We start from the raw sequence: 10,770 nt of genomic DNA, 5'->3' as shown, positions 1-10,770 counted from the left end.
AGCGGGTTTTCCCCGTCAACTTCGGGGCGGGTTCGGGTGGGTACCCGTGGGTCTGGGTTTTATTGCCATGTCTAACTCCCCTTGTTAGAATTCGACGGAACTGACATGAAAGAATGTCGCCCTCTGTTAAGAGGAAAAGCCGTTGCTGCCTTACCATCCAATTTCACTTTACCAACCCTCCCTTTCGAACTATTGCCTTTCTTTTTACTCCCTTTACCCTCCCAATCATTTAAACTCCTCACCTTCAACTTTTTTGTGCCTGAAAAACTCAACTGTTTCTCCAAACTGCATTTGACAACAGTCTGATCAAAGTTATCTACACTACACAAATCCTGGCCCTTCCACGCGTTCCCGTCATTAATTACATTCTGCTGCAAGAGGATACTGTCAAACAGACCATCCTGAACAAATTCTATATGCTTCTTGGGCGGTACTAAAGTAGAAAGATGAAACTGACTTGCAATACCGCACCAGGCCATCCTTTGTTACTCCCTTCCGCTGCCACAAATTACTATGATCCCCAATCACAATACCCTCTCTGTCTTGTTTTCCGATTCGAAAATCCATCTTGTATTCTGTTTTTGACAGAATATCATCATCAGAAAAGTATTTTATACTATCCTCGGACCTATCCTCGGACCTATCCCTAACTGAATTTTTTTCCCCCACCTGCATATCGTTCGACCAATGATCATCCGAGTCCGAAGACTCGGGGCCAATAATTTGAGTTTTGTAGTTACCTGGATTGATCCTGAGTGTATCGAACCTATCTTCCTGCAAAATCAGAATGAACTCCTTTCCGTCAATTTCGACCTTCAAGCGCTCTTCAATCTTGACATCAATATCGATCTTGATCATGATTCTCGCAATGTCAAAACAGTCCCCGTTAGTTGTGTGTTCGTCTATGCAGATGAAAAATCCCATCCGTGCCGCCAACTCCTTAAAGAATTTTGAATTCCAAGATAAAATCGGAATTCCAAAAATCTCTACCCACACCACCCTACTGTTATCGACAACCTCATTGTTCCATCTAGATATATCTTCGAACCAACTTTTCCACTAAGATTCTCCATCCCCGATAAGATCCTCAATGAAACCTTCTTCCGACTCCTCAAGCAAACATAAACTGCCTCATAGCGGTGTTACCTTAATCGCAAAAAAATCCCTCTATTTCAAACTGAGTTTGGATGTCATAAGTTGAACCAGGAATTTTAACGCGACCCTTAAACGCGTTGTTGAATCTCGACATGTTCTCCTCTATCGTCGTGAACCTCTAAACAACTCTCTCCTTCGACTTGGTACCCCATAGCGTAGATGCATTATCCACCACCTCGACGAAATTCCACTTATCTCTCCTCGGAATAGAAAACCCATTTTTCTGAAAACCCCCTACTTCGCACCAGAAAAATCCCCAAGACCATAAAATTGTCTTCCCCATTTAAACTCCACCCCATCCTCCACTTCTCTACTAGCCCCCTTTGAAATCTCGGAATGTTAGCGTGAATTTTTCTCCCCAAAATCTGAACATTATCCAACCGACTCGCCAACAACCTTTCGTCCTCCACCTCAATAAAACGTGCAAATCCAAATCTCTTACCAATATTGTTCTTCCTTGGTGAAATAGAGACTTCCACCACTCTCCCAACACACCCGAATAAATCAAATAGATCCTTTGCAATCGACTGGTCTGGGAACTCCGAGATGTAAAAAGAAGATACCTTGGAATCATGGTTGTTGTGCTTCTGATTTCTTCGTCACAGCGGAAACGTATCCCACCTAAGCTTCAAGTTCCTGAACAAACGGTTGTTTCTGACTTCCTTCCATCCTTCGCCGCTCCGTGACTCCCACCTCCAGCCACTCATTAGAGTATTGTTGTCTTAGTACTGTTGCTATGAGCGTCCGCTCAAGGATATATATTCTTAAAATATAAATTTATATTTTTAATTGAGTTTAATTGCTATGTATTTTTCGTCTAAATTATTTTATAATGTATCACATAGAAATATTATTTATAATAATTAAAATAAAAGTGAAACAAATCTATAATATAAGAAAGTTCTATCTTTTTGAACTTTCTATGTGGTGCTGCCAAGTGGCTTAGTCTTACAGCAGAATTTGTTTCTTCTTGATGCGCCATGTGTAATTTTGATGATTAATGAACGTATGTTGTTCCATATTCCACCATTGATGTCTCATATAATTGGCATTAAGTTCGGTTTGTCCATGCAGCTTCTATGCTTAATGAGGACTTTATATGTTTCTTTCCATTCAGCTTCAGCATCGGTTATGGTTATGTAATGAAGAGTGGAATGAAGAGTTTGTAACTCCTACATGGTTTGGTTATTTATGGTATTGGTTGGCTACACTTTTCTGCAGTATCATACCAGTGTTCAATATGGCAAGACCATTCGCAAAAATATGTGACATCAATGACAGCAAAGAACTTTGGAAAGTTTCTGTTCGTGTGCACCACAAATGGACAGTTGTTTCGAACAAGAGGGAGCATTTTGAGATGATTTTTGTTGATGTATCGGTAATGAAGTGAATTGTTCGGTTGTTTTTACATATATTGTTTCTGGTTTGTTGTATGTTTGATTTTAATGTTTTTTCCAGGGTAGTGACATACATGTTGTTGTTCCTGCACCGCATGTATCTCTTTTTTCTGAAATAATGGTCTTGGATCATAGTTACACTGTTTCCAATTTTAAGGTTCAGGCTAATGTTGCGGCTTTCAGACCTTCGTCTCATAAGTTTATGTTGAAGTTTACTGCTGGCACTACGGTTACGGATGATAACAACGCTGAAATACCTCCAAAGTCGTTGGTGTTTACTAAATTTACTGATATAATAAACGACAACTTTAACAAGGATGTGTTAATAGGTATAATATTTTATCTCTATTCTGTTTGACTGGATTTGTTTTTTATGTGTTGTTTCATTTTAAGGTTTTTTTGGCTGTATGTGTTTTAGATGTCATTGGTATGGTGGAAAGTATTGGGTATTCACAGACCACATCAGGTGCCCGGAAGCAGCAGATTAACATGATGCTGCGTGACGGGGGGTTTGTATTCATATTTATTGTATAATTTATCGAACATATCTTATGTGACTATGTAGATGACATGGTTTGTATTATTTCTTCAGTGAGAATACTATCAATTGCACGCTTTGAGAATCCTATGCTGAACAATTCATGAAGTTCAAGTAGGATTGCGGAGATGATTCTGGTCCTATTTTTGTCATGATTCAATATGCTAAAGTCAAGGAACAGGGTTAGTAATTGATCAAGTTTGGTGTTAGATATCCTTGTATTTTGATACAGATGGTTATGTAACATTCTATTTGAATAGGTAAGTTTCCACTGTCCGTGACAAACACGTTTAATGTTACCGTCCTTGGTCTGAATACTGATTTACTGCCGATGAAAGAGTTTATAGAAAGGTATGCTCCCTGGATTTTCTCTTGTGTGGTTTTAATTTTTATGCAATGTGATTGTTACATTACTGTCTTCCTTTGACAGTTTTCCGAAGGATTCCATGATTACGTTGTCTGGCCAGGAGGGTTCCAATTCACAGCTTTCAGCACAGAACTCTGAAAATCAACAGATGACTCCTGTACAGAAATTGCTTTCAAAGGCTGTTGTAATGCCTATTGGGGATATTATAAAACTCAGAACTGTATGTTTGGAAGTTGTTGGCCATTTATTCTGATTTAGTATATATTTCCATTTTTCCGTTGCATTTGACTGTGTATCGTATTATCTTTTGGTTACATAATTGCAGATTACATTTTGTGCGACTGTGGGAGAAACTAAAATGCTGGTTGCCTCTCCGTATGGCTGGTGTTATCGTGGTTGTCATGCTTGCTCATGTATTGCGCGTGGTGACAGAGCTCCGTTTGAGTGTGAGGCTGGACATTTCACTGAGGCAGAGATTTTTAGGTTAACATCCTTGTCACATGTTTTATGTTATTTCATTTATATGTGTGATTGTCAAGGTACTGAACATGACCTTTTTGAGTGCTCTATGTATACTGCGAATGTAGGTATAAGATTGAGATTGAGGTTACTCATGCCGGGAATACCTGTAACTTTTTATTTTGGGACCGAGAGTGTGAGTTACTTTTGGGATTGTCTGCTTCTCAGCTGCGTCATACAATGATTAAGGTATTTCCGTTTACATACCGTTGGAAAAACATAGACAATTATGCCAGAGTTAACTAATCTTTGTCTTGCAATCTCCTACAGGCTGGCATTCATGATCCCTTAGAATTCCCACTGGCATTGGATCAGATGTTGGATTGCAAGATGGCTTTCAAAGTTAAGTGGCAACCACGTTGGAAGAATGCCTCTGTCGTTATGCTATTGAAGAATGACCCTTTTGTGAAAGACCTTGCTGATCAGTTTGACACAGATGAGGTATTTGAATTTAATCTTTGCATGTGTTATGCAAATTAAAATCATTGTAAACTGACTTTGCGCATATTATGATTTTGTACTATGTTTCGAATGATTTGTAGATGAAACAGCCTGCTGTCGAAGCAATGACCACTGTTTGATCCGAACCTAATTTTGTCGTCGTAAGGACGTTTACTGTACTCAAATGTACTCCACTTTTAATGTACTGTTGAATATTAATTGTGTGATGTTTGTTCACCTATGTAACAGGATCTTGATGCGAGTTCAACGCACAACACATATCCACTTACTCCTACTGGAAAAAGACACTTTCCAGGCGCATCAAGCGAGTCAACAACCTCGGATGCCACGTGTGATGGAGAACTTTCATCAAACAAGTTAAAGAAAATTATAAAAATAGAGAAGATAGATTAGTAGTTCCTGCATAATTTTAAGTATGTTTGGGTGTGTTTTTGTTTTATGGTGTGGACATGTTTTATTTCCTTTCCACTTTATTTGTTTTTTGTTTGTATTGCCACATAAACAAATCAGACTTGTAAGTCTATTTCTGTTATCTTAATATAAGACTTTTCTGTTTTTCCTTAATCATCTATTCAACTGCTATGATATTCTTTGTTTTTTACTCATTTCCAATATCTAAACTAGCAATCTTGGTTACAACTACACGGGTAAAAGACACATAAACCTTATTCAAGAGTTACTCACGTAAAAATGAACTTGCCTTTTTACTGAGAAGTCCACACAACTAGCATGCACCGACAAAATGCTCCGTTGAATGTTATAAATAATCAAAATTAATATAGCTGCGCATATGACATTGTATGTATTCTCTTCAAATTGTTGACATTTATCTGAGCACCTGTTGCAATTGGATTGAATGGGATCACCTACTGAGTTAAATAAAGGTACACATGAGAGTTAGAAATATGTTAATGTCCATTCATGTTCTCATTAATAAGGACTGTTATAATAGGTAATATAAAGATTGTGAATAACGTTTTGAAATTATAATGACAAGACCTTCCATTTGCATTGTATAAAGTATATAGCAGATAATGCTTCACTTATTGCCTCATCCCAATCAACTTTCCAACATACCCCATTAATATTATATCTGTTTCATAACAGCTGTTATCACTTGAGTAATGTGAATCCATACAGTTTTATATTGTAGATTTCATACAGTTTAATATTGTAATTGGAATTGATATTGTTACTTCCAGGAGGTAACAATATATATATGTGTAATAATATTTCAGTTCAACGATGATGTTGCAGACATGTTATGACAGACAAAGCTTATAATATGGGATGAGCCACCAATGGCGCATAAGTATGCAATAGAATCGCTTGACAGAACTTTGAAAGATGTTATGAGTGCAAACAAAAATTCAACTGATGTATTTGGTGGAAAGGTTGTTGTTTTCGGTAGCGATTTCAGACAGATTTTACCTGTCGTCCCCAGAGGCAGATATTGTACACTGTGCCATAAATGCATCTTACATATGGCATTCAGTTGAGGTATTAACATTGACAAGAAACATGGCCATTCAAACTGAATAGGAGACAGTTCCCTATTATAGTTTCCTATTCTACGACAATCAACAAATCACAGGGACAGTCATTAGATAACGTTGGTTTGTACTTACCAAGAGATGTATTCACACATGGCCAGATTTATGACGCATTGTCAAGAGTAACAACAAAAAAGGGAATCAAAATACTGATACATGATGAAGAAAAGAAATTCAGGGGGAAAACTATAAATGTTGTGTATAAAGAGGTTTTTAACAATGTCTAAGTTTTAAAAATTAATCACGGTAAATCTGTAACAGCAGTAATATATATTACTAACAGCATATTAGTAATGCAAGTAACAGCAGTAATATATATTACTAACAGCATATTAGTAATGCAAGTAACAGAAGTAATATATTTATAGCATAACATCTAAATACCAAAATCATATATATTAATATAAAGGTGGAGCTAAGTCCACCAGGGAATTACAAAATGTTTAATAGATAGATACCTATAACAAACTTTTACATCATTTTTCAATTTTTCAACATTGTTACAAGTATCTCCTTGCTGACGGGATCCTTAATGCTGAAACCCATAGAGTCTCCATCAAGCAGGCACCTTTCCTTGGCAAATTTGTACCAACCACGCCCTAAGAACATCTGACCCTTTTCGGTATGATGAACTTCACATTCATACCTGACTTCTCTTTCCCAGTCAACCAAATCTACAAATCTTGCTCCATTGAGCCAGCGACTTGCCACAATATGCTCAGGAATTTCCTGCAATATTAATATAAAACAACATTACATTATCCCATTAACTGATAGGGAAAGACAATAAGCTTAAAACGAATAATAACTTACAAGAAGACATGACTGAGACATCTTCCCATTAGCCACATCTTGCTTCCAGATACAATATCGTAACTTAGCAAGCTGCTCTGCATGGCAACTAACATCCTCACCATCCGGTTCATGGCATCTGAAACATAATAGAAACAAACAACATGGTGAATAAATAAATGTGTTATCAAACATTATAAATTCAAGCATAAAAACGTATACTTAACATAAGCTAATTCAAACATACACAGAGTTATCACAAGTGACAGCTTTCTCCATAGCCATTTGGTTCACCGAGTTTTCTTCACCTGCATGCAACCATATATAACTTTTAAATTCAAAATGTAACAGAACAACCATTCAAATGATATGTTTACCTTTACCTCTCATTGCTTGATCAACACTTCCTTCCATCTTTTCAGAAGTTCGCGGCTTACACTATTGGTTGCAGAGTAATGATGACTGCTTCAGTTTTTAGTACTTTCAAACTTCCTACACATTACTTATATAACACTCTAAATGGACTCTTCACATACCTGCAACTTTTCCACAGTCCAATAGAATTCAATGCAATTGTTCAATTAGTCTTCTTTGCATTTACATCACTTCAAAACAGTTTTCATTTTATTTATATTCCTCACGAAAAACATTAACTGCCCATAACCCAATTGATCTTTCACATCCCAATATAATATAACACATTACAACTATTTTATAACCATCTAATATTACCATACTACTTTTTAACATATACTCCTATTAAATTGGATTTTCAACTATTCATAAGTCCATTGTTGTATGTTCACCATTTAGATTTAATAGCCTACCATTTACAGGACCCATACCCCTACTTATACCAACAATAATGAAATTAGGAACCCTATTCGGATCAATTTTAATAGAAATCCTGTTCAATACTTATAATAAGCAATACTTAATTTAAAAACAGATTGGTAATCAATTTTGCATATAAAACCATGGCAGATTAAAACCAAATTTGATAATATTTAATTTAAAACCATACATAGTACCATAATTGTTAATCTTTGTTCACATCCACCATTACAACAAAAAAACAAAACGATAATTCCCATACAAACCAAACTGCCAACAAACAGTACTATACATCCACCACAAACAATGCCTAACCAACAGCTCTATCAACGATCACCACTGCGCTCCACTGTAACCATAATATCTAACACTGGCGGGTAATAAATCACAAAGTGCACTTTATCTCCTTCTTTCAATTCAGCTGCCCTTACATAATCAAACCATTCTCCATACAAATATGTTTCATTTTTTTTTGGCCTCTTCTTCACATTGCACTCATATGGGTACCCGTTGTCCACATCATTGAGGGTAATCTCTGCCATTCCAGCAAGTCCACATTTGTCTACTATTTCTGCAGGAATATGCTGCACTCATTGACAGACAATATCAGTTACATTACTTCTGTGTATAACACCATTGTGCCAACAACTATAGACTTTGAACACTGCTTACTGACCGGTAAAATAGCAAGTGTACTATTTTTACCGATGTAGTAATAAATGGATTAATTTTCCCAAGTATCGAACTCGCGGACTGCGTAGGAATTATACGTTTAAGAATAGTGCAATGGAATAAAAAGTCATCGGGGTGTTTGAATTTGGTTATTTAATTGAAACAACAGCTTAAATAGAATAAAGTGCTTAAATGTTTTGACTAATGAAAGAGTATGAAACTAGTTAGGATGGATGTATGAATTGCTCTGTAATGAAATAACTACCGATTAACAGATTTACTTTAGAAATTCTCAACTATCGACACCGAACATTGATTTCCCTAATTCCTTAGTGAAAACCTCTTGAGACAAAAACCCTCTCTTAATTCCTTAACAAGATAATTATATCTCAAGATTCTAAAAGACATAATCCGGATAATTTGATCGCTACGCATCAAACCCTTATTCCTAAGTGATTCTTAATTATAGCGTTATGATTAAAAATGCCTTGAGGTAGTTTTCCGACAAAACCCCAACCGTAAATCAACACATATATTTTCCAATATATTGAAGCAATAAGAACTTTTAATCATAAAATGAATTTCATAAAGATAATCCGAAAATTAACGGTAAATAATATTCATTACATCACATGATCCAGGGACATCAATCCTAACAAGTAAAGAGCTTAGCTACTCATGGAAATTATCAAGATAACAATGATTAAAGATGAAGACATTACAATTGGTTGAATCGGAATTGATCTTCAATCGCGGATGCTCTTGAAGATTTCTTCGCTCCAAGCCCTAGTGCTCTCAATCTCTATTTTCACGTTCTCTGACCGTCAAAAAGTGATTTTCTTCTTTCCAAACAGTGACTAAATACCTCACAGCAAATATTCTCATACGAAAAGTCCATCATACCCTTACTTAAGTGACAGATTTCATAAGTTAAAAATCAGAATTTTTCTGCGCACATGTCTGACACGGCCGTGACTTCTTGGTTCCAAGATTTCTCAACTTTTTCTCTTCAGCATGTCTGACACGGCCGTGTCATGGGACACGGGTGGCAGTGTCACAACTCTGTCTTCTTGGTTTTCATATTTTCAAGTTCTTCTCTTCAGCAAGTCTGACACGGCCGTGTCCCATGACACGGGTGGCCGTGTCACAGCTCTGTCTCACCAAAATTCACTTTTTCTTGTCTCGAATCATGCCCTGTATCTGCATAACTTAAAACACTACCAACACAAGATCAAAAGCAATGGAAAAACAACAAAAACTAGAAAAAGTAACACACCAAATTCAAATACAAAGGTAAACAAAACTAATTAAGAACTAGACTAAAACGACTTAAAATACCACCGAATGAAGTGCTTTTCCATTGATTCGAACATAGGAACAAGGTGAAATTGGTGGCCGATCACAACCCCAAACTTAGCTCATTACTTGTCCTCAAGTGATGGACGAGAAAACAAGAGGACACCTATGAATTTTTCTTATTCTCCACAACACAACTGATGCTTCCACACTTGATAATTACTTCGTGTCAAAGTGTTCGATCCCCCTCCCCGAACTTTTCCGTTGTACTTCAATTTTGACTCATTCTTTTACCTGCAAGCTCAATCACACTCTCACAACTTCTCTCGGGGTTAAGTGTTTCACTCGCTCATCAAGGCATACATATCTACTCTTTGTTTTGTAAACATTCTAACATACTTCCTCAATATCAACAACACACACTTTTAGAGGACTTATGGGTTGTAACGGGGCTTGGGGTAGGTAGGATAAACAAAGAAAGTAGGTACTATGGTTTATGGTTCGGTATTAACTAATTAGTCCGATATCTTTTTGCACATTACATCATGTTTGGGGTGTTTAGCGCTTTTTCGCTTTCCGGACTCTTAACTTCTTTACATGATGGCAAGTGTGTATCGAAATCATTTTTTTCTCTTTTTTTTTTTCACAACACATCTCTTTTCATGTGTTCTTTTTTTTTTCTTTTCTTTTTCACACTTGCCTCATTCTTTTGTCACCGGACTTGGTTACCCCAAACTTAACTTTTTCTATCGGACTCGGACTTATAGTTAACACCAAAAATAAAGGAAACAAAAGGGATTGTGAATACGAAAAAGAAAACATGGATGATGGTTTAAGATGGTTACAAAGGATGATAAACAACAAGGTTGGGTGCGAAAGGCTCAGGGTTAAAGAGAAAAAAAATAAATGCCTCAGTGTGTGTGATCGATGTGTGTACTATATGAAGAACAAATGCAAAATTAGAGTGATGATGCCATACCCGATGCTCTCTCATGATGAATTGAAGTGTTTGGCTTTATATTTCCTCACAGGTTTGGCATTGCATACAGGTTCAAAAATGGTCTCCATTTTGTACAACTTCATGTCCGGTTCGGGTTGCTCTAAACTCATTCACTTGGCACCATCAAGTTGCGTCTAGCATTTTTCTCCAGTTGTGCCAACTTTCACAGGTGTCCCGGATGCCAA

The 10,770-nt window shown here is 36.7% G+C and overlaps 1 protein-coding gene across 1 annotated transcript; it reads left to right on the top strand.

The window, feature by feature from the left end:
* The first annotated feature begins 2,254 nt into the window (after positions 1-2,254).
* Positions 2,255-4,831, top strand: LOC131658601 (uncharacterized). The gene is made up of 11 exons (XM_058927877.1): positions 2,255-2,533; positions 2,614-2,881; positions 2,971-3,080; positions 3,209-3,272; positions 3,351-3,441; positions 3,521-3,677; positions 3,783-3,940; positions 4,045-4,165; positions 4,247-4,417; positions 4,519-4,551; positions 4,667-4,831. Exons 1-11 carry the CDS (start codon positions 2,255-2,257, stop codon positions 4,829-4,831), a joined length of 1,617 nt encoding a protein of 538 aa, XP_058783860.1.
* The last annotated feature ends 5,939 nt before the right edge of the window (positions 4,832-10,770 follow it).

This window comes from Vicia villosa, linkage group LG3, assembly GCF_029867415.1.
Source record: "Vicia villosa cultivar HV-30 ecotype Madison, WI linkage group LG3, Vvil1.0, whole genome shotgun sequence".
NCBI lineage: Eukaryota > Viridiplantae > Streptophyta > Magnoliopsida > Fabales > Fabaceae > Vicia > Vicia villosa.
This window is presented reverse-complemented; position numbering and strand designations above follow the sequence as displayed.